This window comes from Loxodonta africana, chromosome 4 (genome assembly GCF_030014295.1).
Source record: "Loxodonta africana isolate mLoxAfr1 chromosome 4, mLoxAfr1.hap2, whole genome shotgun sequence".
In the NCBI taxonomy this organism is placed as follows: Eukaryota; Metazoa; Chordata; class Mammalia; order Proboscidea; family Elephantidae; genus Loxodonta; species Loxodonta africana.
In genome coordinates this window covers 91,559,921-91,577,992 of record NC_087345.1, presented here as the reverse complement: position 1 = coordinate 91,577,992, position 18,072 = coordinate 91,559,921, and the positions used below count along the sequence as shown (strand labels likewise).

The 18,072-nt window shown below is 35.4% G+C and overlaps 1 protein-coding gene across 4 annotated transcripts in view; it reads left to right on the top strand.

Annotated features, from left to right (window-relative positions):
• Positions 1 to 18,072, top strand: part of LARP4 (La ribonucleoprotein 4) — an 89,199-nt gene that overhangs the window by 49,946 nt on the left and 21,181 nt on the right. For all 4 annotated transcript variants that reach the window (XM_010596553.3, XM_010596559.3, XM_010596547.3 and 1 more), the window contains exons 6-10: positions 1,233 to 1,336; positions 4,415 to 4,525; positions 5,276 to 5,329; positions 15,618 to 15,830; positions 16,321 to 16,424. In XM_010596553.3, the coding sequence (XP_010594855.1) occupies positions 1,233 to 1,336; positions 4,415 to 4,525; positions 5,276 to 5,329; positions 15,618 to 15,830; positions 16,321 to 16,424 (586 nt within the window). The remainder of the gene's footprint in view (positions 1 to 1,232; positions 1,337 to 4,414; positions 4,526 to 5,275; positions 5,330 to 15,617; positions 15,831 to 16,320; positions 16,425 to 18,072) is intronic.

Sequence of the window (18,072 nt, the reverse complement as noted above, 5' to 3'; positions counted from 1 at the left end):
AGCCCAATCACACACCACCTACCCACATACAACTGAAATGTTCATTAGCGATGTTAATGTGGAATGCTTATAATGAATTTATTTTATTCTAAAGTGATTTCACAACGTACTAATGAGTTGCAACATGCATTTTAGCAAACACTGGTTCAAATATTGGTAAAGATTTTAGATGAAGGTTTAAAAAAAAATTAGTGGTGTTTGTGTCTTATCACTGTTTCTTGGTAACCTGTCTTAAGTGGTTTTTGTTTGCTACTTGACTGAATAAAGGCAAGTCTTCACTTTTAATAGAAGTATGTCACTGAAAATGTTTGGAAGTTAAATGTAGCAAGTCCAATAATAGAGCTATTTAGGGATAAAGGATTTCTATTATTAGAGGGCTAAAAACATTTATGAAATCTATAATTGGTTTATACAGACATTATTTCTTAAAATGACCCAGTCTCGTCAGCATAAAAAAGTTGGCAAAGAAACAGGCAGAATCCCCTCATCTCTTTAGCTTGGAAACCAGTACTTATACCCAAGCCCAAGCCTTTCATCGTTGGCTGATGCTTTTATTATCTTCAGTAATCTGCACAGGGAGATAGGTTTTATAATATCACCTCTCTGAAGGTACTAGAAATAAAAGTTTTGGCTGTGTGGTACTATCTTTATTAAATCAGCATCTAAAAGATGGCTTTTGGGTTTCTGTAGTAGTATGAGTAAAAAAAAAAAAAAGTATGAGTAAATATGTTAAAATCAAGGATAGCTTATAATCACTTGTGTATGGTTCTTGGTTTAAGGCCTTTATTAGGACTTTAAAAATAATTTTTTTGCATATCAGAGCCCATTACTTCTTCCAAAATAGTGTTTGGCTAATGTAAGTATACCCATCTGTTATCTCTAAAATGAATAATTTGGTTATTATTTACAGAGAAATTGCCTTATTAGATAATAAATGTTGTATGCTCCTACGTGGCTTTTTTTTTTACTTCAACACAGTGCCAAGTCACAAAATGGGTACTGTGAATGTTTGCTCAGTGAATAACATTTGGCAATGTTCTTCGCATATAAATCTTGAAACAAATATTTTATCCTAACTAATCTTTGATTCTACAACTTATTTTCTTTAGAATATTAATGTGGTCTCTGCTAATTTATTCACAGTTGAAAATTGAAATGAATAGTTTTTAATGGCATTATTAACATTTTTGGTTGTCACTTTTAAATGAAATCCTTTCTTTCTTACATTTCAGCTTCCCCCATGGTTCAAGTTGATGAGAAGGGTGAGAAAGTGAGGCCAAGTCATAAACGTTGTATTGTTATTCTTAGAGAAATTCCTGAAACAACACCAATAGAGGTAAATCATTAAGCATTGTTAAAGCTAAACGTTCTTTAACTATTTAAATTGGAGCAGATAAGCAAGGAATAATTCACGGTCTGCGTATCAATTACTGTGAATAGGATAAATATTAATTTGTTTTGTAAATTCTGAAATACAAAAAGCATGATACAAAAAGGGGAAGAAGGTGGAATTCTGTTTTCTTAGAATAGTCAGTCTTTAGTATTGCAGTGATACTAATTCTCAGTTGATTGGTTTGACTGAATGACGATTACAAATAGACTCTTTTGGGAACTTTAAGATTTATCTGAAAGAATGAACCTAGACAGGAATGAAAAAATTTTGAGTAAGGATTAATGAGGCAGGACTAACCCCTACTGGTTAGCAAAATAGAAAGCAAAGCTGCAGTCATAAAGATTTTGACTTGTACAAGAATGGGATAATATTTGAATGAAACAAAATACTGCAGAAATAAACCCTTTTATATAAAGTATGTGTGATAACATTTAGTAGTTGGGTTCTACCAAGTGCTGTGCAGTGTACTTTCCCATTAAAAACGCATTGCAAGCAAACAATTCCAACTCACAGTGACCCTACAGCAAAGAGTAGAGCTGTCCCATAGGTTTCCGAGGTTGAAAGCAGACTGTCAAATCTTTCTCCTTCACAGTGGCTGGTGGGTTCAAACCGCCGACTTTTCGGTTAGCAGCTTAACCATCGTACTGCCAGGGCTCCTTGCAGTGTACTTCACTGTTCCTTAAATCTAAGGGTTTTATTATTAACTGTTTTACAGATAAAGTGAGCAAGACTTGGGATGACTAAGTAACTTGCCCAAGGACACATGGGCTTTAAATGACAGTCAGGATTTGAACTTGATCTCTCTGATGCCAAAGCTCATGTTTCTGAACCACTACACAACAGAGCTTCACACTAAGTTGTAATGTTAAGGCACTGTAAATTAGAGGAGAGGATTGATTAGGAACTGATTTATGGTAATTGATGAACCATTTAGAAAATTATTTTAGACCCTTGCCACATAACAAAATAAATTTGATACCCTAGTAGGTAAACCTTTTGCCCAAAGCCATTAAGTCTCCCAAATAAAGATTTTCTAAACTTATAAGCAGTAGAAAAATGAGAAAGGAAACTAGATCTTTGATTTAAAATTATGAACTATGTCATTAAAAAATAATAATAACAAATTGAAAGGAAAACTGTAGAGTGGGAGAAATAATTGCAGTACTAAGAAATAGTGTGGAGGCTGTGAGCTTGAACTCTGGAGCCAAACTGCCTGGGTTTGAATTCTAGCCTTTTTACTTGTTAACTCTGTTACCTTGGGTAAGTTACTTAACCTCTCTTTTCTTCAGTTTCCTCATCCATTAAGTGAGATAGTAGTAATAAGTAACTTGGCCTATGGTTGTTGTAAGAATGAAATGAGTTAATATATACATAAAGTGCTTAGACCAATACCTGGCATATAAAACACTGTGGTCAGCCATTATTATTGTTATTATAGTTCATATTTTGAATGCCTAGTTAATACACGTGGGAAACAGTAAATAAAGTCATCATGTACTGTTTGTTTAAAAAAAAAATAAAAGGAAGTGCAGACTGAAATAGTCAGTGAAAGTCTACCTATGCCTAAATAACCCATGAAATGCAAATTAAAATGGGGGGAGGGTTAGGATCCTGACCTTTCAAATTACTATCAGGTGGAATACATTTTTGATTACCCAGAATTCAGACTTATGTTCTTATTTTTGATATGGTAAATTTGTGAAACTTAACTTCCTGTAGAACAGTAAAGGCTGAAAATACAGATTTTACTAAGGTTTAAATAAATTAATCAATTTGTTATATATTTTTAAGAGAATTAGAAACATTTGGAGATATCTGTGTACTTCTAAAGGTAGAGTTCAGTGGATGGCAGCCTAACAATTCCACAGATAGTTCTCTCCAGTGATGTAATTCTGGGCTAGATGGGAATTCTTAACTGATCTTGGTAATACTTTACTACTCTCATAAAAGTCATAAAGCTCAGCTGACTGCCCACTTATTTATGTCAAGCAGCATTCGACTCAAAAGAAAATTTCACTACAAGTATGAACATTCTCTTTTTTAAATTTATTGCACTAAAAATTTGAAAGAGTTAGAATACAGGTTAGACTTTACTGTTGTCATATCGATTTTCCAATCAGCTTAGTAATTGTCTTTTTTTTAATTGCTACCTAGTGATATTTTATGAGGAAATTTAACCTAACCATATTCTTATACTATTTGAGAATTACTGGTTATTATTAAATTTTTTTTTATTATTATTAAATTTTTCTTTGAACTCAAATAGATGGTAGACAAAATGGACTTTGGAGCTATACAAATCTGGGTTTGAGTTCCACTTTGTGATAGTGTGAGTAGATCAGTCTGAGCCACTATTTCTTCAGCTATAAGACAGAAATAGTAAAACCTTCAACATAAGTAAATCATAGTGCCTGACCTTTGAATCATATTTCAGTATATATCGTTTCCTTTCTTTCTGTAACTTTTTAGGCACATTTAATTCTTAATGTTTACTTCTCCTTGAATTGTTTCTTTTTATAAACTGGCTTTTATAACTGTTTTAAGATTTTTATATGAATTACGGAAAAGAAAAACGTGCTTGCACTGAGTTCTTCCTATGACTGATGTAGGCAAAGCATTTGAATTAAATGAGAATGCATGAAAATACATAGGACTCAGAAAATGTTAACAGAGAGCATACCATTGCTTTTGGATAATGGCAGGAAAAGGATTGGAGAAATTTTACTATAAGGAAAATTTAGCTTGCCACTAGGAGGAAAATCATTCATTTTTGGTGACCATAAAATAAGGTTCCATTCTTAAGCCATATACAAAATTTACACTATATAACTATGTATGTTTTTATTTCAGAACATAAACTGCCCTCACTAGAAAAATAGGCAGAAAGCATAAACAGTTAACAAGTGAAGAAATAGAAGTGACTGAAAGACATGAAGAAATGCTCAGTTTTTCTAGTAAACAAAAAAATGCTAACTATTGATGTCTTCTCAAAAGCTAACTAAAGCTTTTTTGTTTTTTTAGGAAGTGAAAGCTTTGTTCAAAAACGAAAACTGCCCCAAAGTGATAAGCTGTGAGTTTGCACACAATAGCAACTGGTATATCACTTTCCAGTCAGACACGGATGCACAACAGGTGAGAAAAAAAGACAAAAAAACTTTTCTCCTGATGCAGGTCTGGTGGTAAAAGTAACATTTTAATTGAGAAAATGTATGCTTACAGTAATGTTTATAAAGACTGTTGAGAACCTTAGTCACCGTTTTGTTTTTGATTAATTAGTTTTCCTCTTGATCATATTCCTAAAGCCACTTGAATCTCAGTTTAAGAACAATTTGTTATCTGTCAGTAAACACACAATTTCAAAATAAGCATGGGAGTAGGAACCATGCATTCAGTAGTATTTTAGTACATAGTAGGCATATAATAAATATAACTTCCCCTTTGGTTCTTATCTTGGAATTTTGGCTTAATGTTTTTATTCTTAATTGTTATATCCTATTTAAAGAAAAGAGAAGTAATATTCCTTTGAAACAAAAATATCCATATCTATGATAGCGTTTTTTAAACCTTTTCTGGTCTTTAATTTTTTAAAATTCTTCGTCTTAGAAGGCCATCTGATCAAATCGTTTCAGTCTGTTTTGATTCTTCTACATTTTGTGTCTGCAGTAATCCATGGTACCTAGTCTAGAATAAATGTCAATTGTACTTGAGAAGGTCTTAAATTTTTACTTTTTTGCTCCCTGTTCTGCATAATAGAATCACCTTCAGAATTTTTTTTGTTCGGTTAAGAGGCAGTTGTTAATACCAGACTCTCTTGCCAGATTAAAGGTGGTTTTATTGAAATGTCTGAATGCTAATAAAAGTTCCTTTCTGCTTTGTTACCAGGCTTTTAGATATTTAAGAGAAGAAGTAAAAACGTTTCAGGGCAAGCCAATCATGGTAAGAAACTTTTTTAACCAAAAGCCTGTGTGAAACAAAGTTTTCTGTTGTTTGTGTTTAAAAAAAATCAAGAAAACACAGACATAATATTTTATAAAACCAGTAGGGATTTTAAAGAAAGTTCTGGCTCATATGCCATACTACGTCAGAAAATTACACGGTAGAGCATCAAAATACCTTAGCTACACAATTTCTTCCAAAGACATAACTTTAAACAACATGACCTGTCAGTCAGATGCTGCTTCATAACATATAATTTGAGATCCCAAAATAAGCAATAGGGATCATTTTTTAGTAACAGAGGTGAAAACATTCTCAGTACTTAAAGCCTCATCCCAATTAACTGCATCATCCCAATAACATTAAATTATTTGGGAACTTGGGGGTTGTCTCTGATGATGCTTGCTCACTCTCTTTACATGTCTAGTCCATCCTGAGGTCCAGTGAAATCTGTCTTCAAAACTTCTTTTTATCATTATTGCCGTTGTCTAGGATTGAACAATTGGAATAACCTCTTCCTTCCTATGCCCCCAGCTTTTTCCCTCTTTAAAATCCATTCGCCACATTGCTATCACAGCTACCATTCTAAAATAGCCCTAAACACACATCTACTTTGACATACTCCTTGTTCCCGGTGTAGTACAATTATTCTCATTATTGTTTGTAAATGTGATACATTGTTCTTACTAACTCCTCTCTTTTGAACTCTTACTATGTATTAGTTTCTGTTCTAAACACTTTATATGTATTACCTCATTTCATCCTTACAAGAACCTAATGAGATGTAGGTACTCTTGCTTTCTCCCTTTTACCTGTAAAGAAAATGAGGCACAACAATAACCTACCCTGGTTCACACATCTAGTAAGTAGAAGAACCAGGATGAGAGTAACTTACATTTATTGAGAGGTTATTTGTCAGACACTGCTCTGAGACTTTGACATATTTTAATATCACTATTGCTGAATAGAAGATTTCAAAGGGCAGCTCAAGAAGACAAAGTCTAAAGTATTACAATAAAGTGTGTAAAAACCCAGAGTTAGAAAACCAAAAGGGAACAACACACTTGGCATTTCTCCAGCTGAAAGAACTGAAGAAAAAAATTCAAGCTTCAAGTTGCAGTATTGAAGGATTTATGGACAAAATATTCAACGAAGCAGGAAGCATCAAAAGAAGATGGAAGGCAATACATAGAGTCACTGTACCAAAAAGAATTGGTTGACATTCAACCATTTCAGGAGGTAGCATATAATCAAGAACTAATGGTATTCAAGAAAAAAGTCCAAGCTACACTGAAGGCATTGACAGAAGGGCTCCAGGAATTGACAGAATACCTATTGAGATATTTCAGCAAACAGATGTGGTGCTGGAGGTACTCACTTGCCTATGCCAAGAAATTTGGAAGACAGCTATCTGGTCAGCTGACTGGAAGAAATCCGTATTTGTGCCAATTCCAAAGAAAGGTGATCCAACAGAAAGTAGAAATCATCGAACAATATCATTGATATCATACGTAAGTAACATTTTGCTGAAGGTCATTAAAAAGTGTTTGCAACAATACATCAGCAGGGAACTGCCAGAAATTCATGCCAGATTCAGAAGAGGACGTGGAATGAGGGGTAATACTGCTGATGTCAGATGGATTTTGGCTGGAAGCAGAGAATACCAGAAGATGTTTACTTGTGTTCTATTGACTATGCAAAGGCATTTGACTGTGTGGATCATAACAAATTATGGATAACATTGCGAAAAATGGGAATTCCAGCATACTTAATTGTGCTTATGAGGAACCTGTACATAGACCAAGAGGCAGTTGTTCAAACAACAAAAGGGAATACTGCATGATTTAAAATCAGGAAAGATGTGCGTCAGGGTTGTATCCTTTCACCATACTTTTTCAATCTGCTGAACAAATAATCCAAGAAGCTTGATTATACGAAGAAGAACATGGCATCAAGATTGGAGGAAAACTCATTAACAACCTGCCTTATGCAGATGACACAACCTTTCTTATAGTGAAGAGGATTTGAAGTACTTACTGATGAAGATCAAAGACTGTAGCCTTCAGTATGGATTACACCTCAACATAAAAAAAAAACCCCCCCCAAAAAAAAGTCCTCACAGCTAGACCCATAAGCAACATCATGATAAGTGGAGGAAAGATTGAAGTTGCAAGGATTTTATTTTACTTGGATCTGTAACCAATGCCCATGGAAGTAGCAGTCAAGAAATCAAACGATGTATTGCATTGTGCAGATCTGCAGAAGACCTCTTTAAAGTGTTCAAAAGCAAAGATGTCGCTTTGAGGACTAAGGTGCACCTGACCCAAGCCATGATATTTTCAGTCGCTTCATATGCATGTGAAAGCTGAGCAATGACTAAGGAAGACTGAAGAAGAATTGATGCCTTTGAATTATGGTGTTGGTGAAGAATATTGAATATACCACAGACTGCCGGAAGAAGGAACAAATCTGACTCAGAAGAAGTACAGCCAGAATGCTCCTTAGAAGCGAGAATGGTGAGACTTTGTCTCATGTACTCCGGACACGTTGTCAGGAGGGACCAGTCCTTGGAGAAGGATGTCATGTTTGGTAAAGTAGAATGCCAGGGAGAGAGGGGAAGACCCCTAAGACCCTAAACAAGAATGACATAGTGGCTTCAGTGATGGGAAGAAGCATAACAATGATTGTGAGGATGGTACAGGACCAGGCAGTGTTTTTTTCTGTTGTATGTGGGGTGGCTATGGGTCGGAACTGACTTGGCAGCAGCTAACAACATTGCTCTGTGGTGGTGGTGTTATTAATTTCCATATTACAGGTGAGGAAATCTGCTACTGGTCATTCTTTTCCTATGCCCCTAATGCCCTTCTCCCTATTCTTTCCCTATTTTGAGGTCATAAAGATATTTTCCTCGGTCTTTGTCTTAGTTATCTAGTACTGCTATAACAGAAATACCACGATTGGATGGCTTTAACAAATAGAAGTTTATTCTGTCACTGCCTAGTAGGCCAGAAGTCCAAATTCAGGGCACCAACTTCAGGGGAAGGCTTTCTGTCTTTGTCAGCTCTGGAGGAAGGTCCTTGTCATCAGTCTTCCCCTGGTCTAGGATCTTCTCAGTGCAGGGACCCTGGGTCCAAAGGACATGCTGTGCTCTTGGCAGTGCTTTCTTGGTGGTATGAGGTCCCCAGTCTCTCTGCTTGCTTTTCTCTTATATCTCAAAAGAGAATGTCTCAAGATACCACCTAATCTTGTAGATTGTGTCCTGCCTCATTAACATAGCTGCCTCTAATCCTGCCTCATTAACATCATAGAGGTAGGATTTACAGCACATAGGAAAATTACATCAGATCACAAAATGGTGGACAATCACACAATACTGGAAATCATGGCCTAGCCAAATTGACACACATTTTTGGGGGACACAATTCAATCCGTAATAGCCTTCTAATACCTTTAAAATTCTATAGTTGAGATTTAGGTTTTTGATACATCTGGAACTTATTTTAATATAGAAGTGCTGCTAACTGAAAGGTTGGCAGTTCAAACCCACCCAGCAGGAGAAAGATCTGGTGATCTACTTCCATAAAGATTAGTCTAGAAAACCCTCTGGGCAGTTCTACTCTGTCACAGGGGGTTGCTATGAGTCAAGATCGACTCGACAGCACCTAAGAACAACATAGTATGAGAGAGAGATTCCACTTTTTTCCATAAATGGAAAGCCATTTGCCTCAACACCATTTATTGAGTGGTTTATCCTCCCTAGTTTTTATATAATGCCTCATCTTAATTCTGTCTTCCTGGACCCGTATCACTGTTTTAATTACCATACTTTTATAATATCCATATGCAGGTTCTCCCTCTTTCTTCTTATTTTTCACATGTGTAATTCAGTAACACCAATTATATGAATCATGTTGTATATCCATCACCAGAATCCATTGCCAAGATTTCCATCACCATAAGCAGATACTCAGTGCTTCCTAAACAATTATATCCTTTTCTCCCCTCCCAACCTCCCCAAATAACCACTAATAAACTTTGTTCTCTATCCATTTGCCTGTTCTAGGTATTTCATACAAATGGGATCATACGATATTTGTCCTTTTGTGACTGACTTAATATTCCATTTTAAGTGTATGCCACCTTTTGCTTATCCGTTTATCTGTTGATGGACATTTAGGTTGTTGCCACCTTTTGGCTATTGTTAATAGTGCTGCAATGAATATTGGTTTACATGTGTCGGTTTGTGTCGCTGCTTTCAAGTCTAGGGCATATACCTAAGAGTGAAATTGTTGGGTCATATAATAGTTCTGTGTTCAACTTTTTAGGAACTGCCAAACCGTTTTATACAGCAGCAGTACCATTTTGCATTCCCACCTGGATGAGGGTTCCAGTTTTTCCACATCCTTGTCAACATACATTGTTTTCTGTGTTTTTGTTTTTATCTTAGTCATCTTAGTGAGGGAGTCAAGTGGCACCTCTCTGTGGTTTTCATTTGCTTGGCTAGTCTTAGATGGTTGCTTTTCCGTATGAATTTTAGAATGCAAAGTGCTAACAAATAAGTGAAAATCCTTTCGGAGTTAACTTCATTTCTGTTTTAAGATTGAGTAATACTCTATTGTTATGTATATACAGAATTTTCTTTATCCATTCATCTGTTAAGGGACAGTCGAGTTGTTTCTACCTTGGCTGTTGTGAATAATGCTGCAGTGAATATTGATAGACAAGTATCTGGTTGAATCCTTAAAGTCTTTTGAGCAAAGACTCAGGAGTGGAATTACTGGGCATATGGTAATTTTATGGTTAACTCTTGGAGGAACCCTCAGACTGTTTTCCATAGCAACTACATTGTTGTACATTTCCACCATCAATGTACAAGGGTTCCAATTTCTCTACATCCTTGCCGACACTTATTATTTTCCTTCTTTTTGATAAAAGCCATCCTAGTGGGAGTGAAGTGGTATCTCATTTTGGTTTTGATTTGTATTTCCCTAATGACTAATGATGTTAAACATCTCATATGCTTATTGGACGTTTGTATATCCTCTTTAGGATAGTCCTTTACCTATTTCTTGATTGGATTTTTTTTTGTTGTAGGAGTTCTTTAAATATTATGGATATTAAACCAATCCTGTAGATTGAATCCTGTCTCAAAAACATAACTGCCTCTAATTCTGCCTCATTAACGTCATAGAGGTTAGGATTTATAACATATAGAACAATCACATGAAATCACAAGATGTTGGACAATACAGGGAATCGTGGCCTAGCCAAGTTGATACACATTTCTGGGGGACACAATTCAGTCCGTAACAGGGGTGTTCAGATGATCATTGCATATGCTTATTTTTCCATTTGAAAACTAGAATTAGGTTCTTGAGCAACAATGCAGTGCAAATACCATGTGCCTTCTACATTTGTTTGCCAACCGTGCCCTCCTCCTATGAGTTGTTTTCATTAGTACATTGTGCTAATTTTTTTGCAGTAGTTGGCAATCAGACGTAGCAAGTGCATGTTATTTGTGTAATAATATGGTGCTTGTTAGTATTTTGCATTGTGTTTTCACAGCAAAATTTCTAATGATTTAATTTGTATTTCCCTTTTTTTTCTGTGTGGAAGGTAAATTTTAGCAGTTATAATTACCATAGTTGGAAAGTTTATAGAGTTTTAGAGTGAAATCTTTTAAAACTCAGTTCAATTTCCATAGCTTTTTGTGAATAATTCAAATCTTTGTTTAATTGTTGTTTCTGCTCCTCCCTTTGTCAATAATTTAGAATCTAATTCAGGTGTGAAAATAAGCACTTTGAAAGCTAAAAACCTACATGAACTATGATCCGCCCTTTAATAAGTTCTCCATATAAACTTTTTTTTAAATGTTCTTTACTTGGTTTTAGTCCCTTACCGAATATTTTAAGGTTAAGATAAATGATTGTGACTTTACCTTGATAAAATTAATAGCTGCAATTATTTTCTTGGTCATGTTAAAATCAGTCTGAGATGTTTTTTTTTTCAAATATGGCCTTTTTTTTTTTTCCTCCTAGTTTGCATTGTTCTTGTTAGATGCTGTTGAGAAGGCTCTGACTCATAGCAACTTTATGTATAACAGAACAAATGTTGCCTGATCATCCTTACAGTCTTGATCTGTTTGAGCCCATTGTTGCAACCACTGTCCAGTGTCAATGTGTTTGTTCAGTCTAGTTTAAAAAAAAAAAAGTTTGAATAGTTACAGTTTATTTGATTTTTGGAATTTCCTGCCCTATAGCTGTATGAAAACATGGCTTTCATTCATTTTATTACCGTGATAGTTTTATACTTTCACATGCATTATTTCATTTGATATTTCCAGTAACTTGATGTGATTTTGATTCCTACTCCAGTCCTCTCACATCTTCATATTTTAATTCTATTATGGGGGTCGACAGATTTTTCTGTAAAGGACAGTAAATATTACAGGCTTTGCCAACCATGTGATCTGTGTTGCAACTACTCTGCTGTTATAGGGCAAAAGCAGCTACATAAATGGGCTGATTTAATAAGTTTTAGAACTTTTTTTCTTCCTTTTTCTTTTTAAACTTATTACAGGAAATTTCAAGCATTCATAAAAGTGGAGAAAAATAGTATAAATGAACAGCTGGGCACTCATTACACAGTTTTAACAATTTGTAGAGTGTGTCCAGTCTTGTTTCATCTACATTCTTGTAACCGAACAAGGGTTCTTGTCCTGTCCTATTAGCCAGTCGAAATAAGATGGACACCACACCACCAGTTGCCAGGGAAACAGAAAGTGGAAATTTATTGTCTGCATAGACAAGGAGCAACGTGGGTTCTAACGACCGTAAGGTCATGTGCTCGCTGTCTGAGGGGGTTAGGGAGCTTTTTATTTCCCATGGCGTCTGAGGGTTGGGTTTGGTGCCCGGAACTCTCTGCCCTTAGCCCTCCCATGTCCACATTTGGAGGTCTGGATTTTGAATCATGTCGGTGATGTTCAGGTCCAAGGACAGACTGAGGGCACAGCTCTTCAGGTCCTGCGCATGCCCGAAAATCTTAGGTCACACATGCGCAGGATTCTGGCACCAAATTCAAACTGTGGTTATGGCCACAGCGTGGTCAGGCCAGACCGCAGTTAGAAGCTATGGCTTGGCGGGCTGCGGGGGGCGGGTACTGCAGTAGACTGGGGGGAAGTCTCAGCAGACGCTTCATTCTCACCCATTTCCTCCCACCCTAAATTATTTTCATGCAAATCACAAACTTAATTTCATCTGGAAATATATTAGTAACTTTTAAGATAGGTGTTCTTTAAAACATAGCCACAATATCATCATTATCCTTGTAAAAATAAACGGTCAACAGATGAATGAATGAATAAAATGTGCTATATACACACAGTGGAGTACTACTCAGCTATAAAGAGAAATGAAATCCTTGTATATGCCACAGCCTGGATGAACCTTGGAAACATCACGCTGAGTGAAATAAGTCAGTTTCAACAGGATACTTTGTGATCTCACTTAAATGAGATAATCAAATGTATAGAAACCAACGATTATTAATGTTTACCGGGGGGAAAAACAGGGAGGATTTGCTTGGGGAGCATTGAGGTTATATTGATGGTGGTGTAATGATTTGGAAAAGGATAGCAAGAATGGTTGCACAACTTGAAGAATGTAATCAACGTTAACTAAATTGTACATGTGAAAATTGTTGAGATGGTGTGTTTTGTTATATATATTTTCACTACAAGAAAACTTTTTTAAAAAGAATAATTTCTTGAACATCATCAAATACCCAGTCACCGTTGACATTTTCCTGGTTCCTTTCTCTTTTTAAATCTATAATTTCTTCCTCTAGCTTCCTTTTTTTTTTTTTTTTTAACTTTTAAGTGTATTATTGAAATAACCATGTTATTTTTATTTCTTTTGCTGAGTTTCTCACAGTATACACTTGGTAATTTTGTTATTGAGCATAGTTTAACATGCTTCTCTGTCCCCTGTATTTCATGCAAAAATTGGTAGCTAGGTTTGGAGGTTTGATCAGATTTGTGGTTGATTTGAGGGTAACGGAGGGAGGGAACAAGAGCAGTGTCTTTTCATCTCTTTGTTTCCCTTATGTTAGCTGCCACTATCATTGCCTCAAACCTAGATCTGTTAATTCATTAAGAATTGCAAAATGGTGCTATTTCTATGCTTTCTTCCATTTATTACTAGAGACACTTCTACAAGGAGAAGGTTGCCCTCATCACCTGTTTCATTACCTAGATATTTAGTTTGTATGTTGTTGTTAGGTGCTACTGAGTCAGTTTCAACTCATAGTAACCCTGTGTGACAGAATAGAACTGTCCCATGGGATTTTCTAGGGTGTAATCTTTATGGCAGCAGATTGCCAGGTTCAGCGGAGCAGCTGGGTGAGTTCAAACTGCCAGCCCGTTGGATAGCAGCCAGGCACTTAACTGTTGTGCCGCCAGTACTCAGTTCATAATAGGAAACGCAAGATAAATACTTAGTTCTAGCTTTTATTACCAGTTTTCAAAAATATTGTGTTGGTTGCCTAACATCCTTTAGAAATTATCACTTAATTGTGTTTTGTTACGTATTTAAACATACTTGGTGTATTTATTGTCCATATTGATGAAGTTTGGCCTCTTTAAGTTGACTCCTCGGTCCTTTGGTCAAGCCCTAGTAATCTTAATAGCTTCTTTACTGTCTAATGTGACACGACATTTCCTGTCAAAGACCTGGAGTCAGACAGTTCTCCAGAGTCCCCAGGTTACATTTAGAGGGATATGGTATTTTGGAGTTTACTGGCTGGTCATTGTTTCTAAGCTTTTTATTGGACAGAGCTAAGAATTAATGTGTTTTTATTTTTTCAAAGTATATCATGAGTTTGTACTGATGCTTCCAATTCAGATCCAGGCTATATGGTCTTTACTTTTTAATTCCTATGTCTATGTTCCTTTCTCTCATGTGCAAATCCTGGATCTCAGTGACCCCAATATTTTCTCTATCCTGTAATCACACACGAAAGTATCAGAGTAACAGTACCAATATCAATATGATTCTGAAAACAGTTAAAAAATTTTGTTTGCTATACTTTGTGCATTGGCGTTTATTCTTAGGGAACATACATAACAGTTGCTTTTTTTTGATTCAAAGTCACTTAGGACCTCTGTTAATGTTACTGATTGGATGCACATTTAGTTAGGTTCATTTTGCTTTTAACATTTATGAATTGCTTTAAAAAATTTTAAGTATGTGTATAGTTTAAAAGTCAAATACACTAAATGTAGTGTATTAAGAACTCACATATGTGCAAATATGCAGGTGTTTTTGGCGTATCCCTGTCTTACTTAGCTAAATAGTGGCTTACTATACACACTTTTCTCCTCCTTGGCTTGCCTCTTTCTTTTAAATTTAACAGTATATTCTGGAAATCACTCCATAATAGTATTTACAGCTATCCCTCAACTCCTTCTGCATAGCCGTGATTATCAGTACTGTGGGTATATCATGGTTTATTCGTCCATTTCCTATTGTTCGGTTGTGTCTGAGTCTGTGGCAGGGGAGGGATGTAGGTTTTTTCCAATTACAGTTAGTGCTTCACTAGTATAAAAAGCAGCTACGTGCATAATTTTTTAGACCTATTTTTGTCCATGTATATTAGGGAAAAATTCCTAGAAGTGGGATTGATTAGAATTATAGTAAACACCTGTGATTTTAGAAAATATTGCTAAATTTCCCTTTACATGCCCAACATCAATGTATCAGACTGCCTGTTTTGCCACAGCCTTGGGTACAAAGTATGTTGTCAGACTTTAGGACTTCTGCCAGTCCTGTGAGAAATAAATTTTAGCTCAAATTTAATTGCACTTCCCTTATGAGCAACATTTTAGCATCTTTTCATATGTGTAAAAGTTATTTGCATTTCTTTTTTTGGTGTGTGAACTCAGTTTATAGCCCATTCTATAGGATTGTTGGGCCTTTTCATCTATTTTTATAGTTTGTGTATATATCAGGGATGTTGCTTCCTTGTTTGTTGTAAATTGCAATTATTTTTTTACTCTGACTTTTTTGTTTTTACTTTGTTTATTGTGGCTTTTGCCATTCAAGAGCTTTCTTTTTAAAAAATTACTCAAAACTACCAATTACTTCCTTTTCTTTTGCTATACTTATTCTATACTGTGCAGAAATAGGTAGTTATGTAAAGCATGTAAAACTTATAAATATGTTAAATTAAGTATATTTGTAAAAATGTACACTAAGAGTTCTTTCTTATAATGTGTTCTTCTTCCTTCTAGGCAAGGATAAAAGCCATCAATACGTTTTTTGCTAAGAATGGTTACCGATTAATTGATTCTAGTGTGTATAGTCCGCCCATTCAAACTCAAGCACAGTATGCCTCACCAGTCTTTATGCAGCCTGTATATAATCCTCACCACCAATACTCTGTCTATAGTCTTGTGCCTCAGTCTTGGTCTCCAAGTCCTGCACCGTACTTTGAAACACCACTGGTAAGTGAGATTCTTTTAGAATAATAAAAATTTTAACTTAAGCTGAAATTGGAAGGAACCATCAGATAGGAGTTCATTTTATTTTTGCTTTGGTTTATGTCGATATTGGTTACTTAGTGGCTTTTAATAGTGATATAGATGTATTACCCCAGTACCAAATGTATGCATATGACTAAGTGGGCTCCTATAATTTTATCCTTTAAAATTTGTTCAGTGAATTGACGGAGAAGACTGGATAATTCTTGGATGAATTAAAATGCTTTTTGTGTTATGAAACATTTTCAGAGAGGACTGTAATGATCTAGTGATTTGCTGTTCAGTAAATCAAGCGGTGCTTGAAGTGAATATTGCAAAAGTGAATAAGCAAGGTGTTTTAAATGTTTTTAACTTGGAAGAGAAATTGATGCTACACTAGAGGCTTCTTAATGACCCTCACATCAGATATTGCTTTTGCTGTTAGTATTGTTTACACATTAAAATTTTCTTCTAGGCTCCCTTTCCCAATGGTAGTTTTGTGAATGGCTTTAATTCACCAGGATCTTATAAAACAAATGCTGCTGCTATGAATATGGGTCGACCATTCCAAAAAAATCGGTAAGATACAAATCATAGCTGGAATTGTATTTTTAAAAATTCACAGTAGTTCCTAAGGAGTTACTGTATTAATAGCATTAAGCCTGTTTTGCAGGTCAGTAGGAAATAGTTTTTGCACAAAAAAGATATGAACTGTTCAATCTAGAATTCATAAATACACTTTGGCCTCAGTGTTAATAATAGGTACAAAAAGGATTTGAGACTCAGATTGTATAAGATACATATTGATTTTTCTTTAATAGTAATAATAAAATAGAAAGAATTTTTCTGGTAACAATTCCTGACTTAAAAATCTGACATCTAAATGCTATTTAAGGAGCCCGTTGGCACAGTGGTTAGAGCAGTCAATTGTTAACCAAAAAGGTCGGTGGTTCGAACCCACCAGTCACTTCTCAGTAGAAAGATGTGGTAGCCTGCTCCCATAAAGATTTAAAGCCTCGGAAACCCTATGGGGTCATAATGAATCAGAATCAACTTGACAGCAACAGGTTTTTGGTTTTCAATGCTTTTAGTGTCAGGAAAATTTTTACTACAAATACACATTTTTAATGCATTATAAAGTTTCAAGTGAAATTTTCTGCTATATTAAATCAAATGTTATATTGTTAGAATGAAGGTGTGTTTATAAGCAAAAGATTTTTTTTGTTGCCTTTTAGAAGGCTCTTTTAGTTTGGTAATACAGTAGCAGTTAACTGCAAAATTTCAAGTATTGTTAGTAGATATGAATAGAAGTAAAGTGAGCCTTAATACATGTATTTTCTTCCAGCCCCCATGCTATCATTCAAAAAAATTACTTAATTTTCATCAGCACATAGAGGCAGTGGTGTTTAAAACTGGAAAGACCTTTGTTCTGATGTAGTTTTAAATCATTTTACAGATGAAGAAAGTGAAGGCTGAAGAGGACAAATACCTTGCTAGGGTTACGTAGCTAGGTGTTACTGGTAGGCCTGAGATTAGAACATCTCTTTCTCCTTGACCATAAGCTGGCCATGTTTTTTTCTTAAAAATAATTCCATTATTACAGATGACAATTTACAACTTCTCTTATGGGGAGATGCAGATTTCTTATGATTGGGAATAGTAGCTTTGTAAAAATATGTATCTATTGATTTCATACACATTTCTCTGAAGGGATGAATTTTGCCTTAAACAGTTAAGTGGGATAGATGTCTTTGATATGGAGTAGACTAAAACGTATTAGATAGGTTCATGATTATTCCTTTATGTCACTTGTTTTTTGTCTGCTCTGCTTTCTTGCTGGAGGGGGTGCAATTACAATAAGAAAGCCAGAAATGACACTCAAGTTATCTTTGTTTATGTTGTTATTGCTGTTGTGTGCCCTCCAGTCGGTTCCAACTCAAAGGGACACTGTAGGACCACAGTAGAACTGCCCCATAGGGTTTCCAAGTTGCAGCTGGTGGATTTGAACTGCTGACCCTTCAGTAACAGTCTGAGCTCTTAACCACTTCATCATCACGGCTCTTTGCTTATAAGCAGGTATATCTGTAGGTTCTGAGACACAGAGCAGGTTTAATGTAATTTTCTGTGTATTCAGAACTCATGTACAATTCCTTTCCAAATATTTGACCACTACAAGGTTGTTAATTTTTATTTACAGAAATAAGATGTGAATATTTTGTTCTTGTAA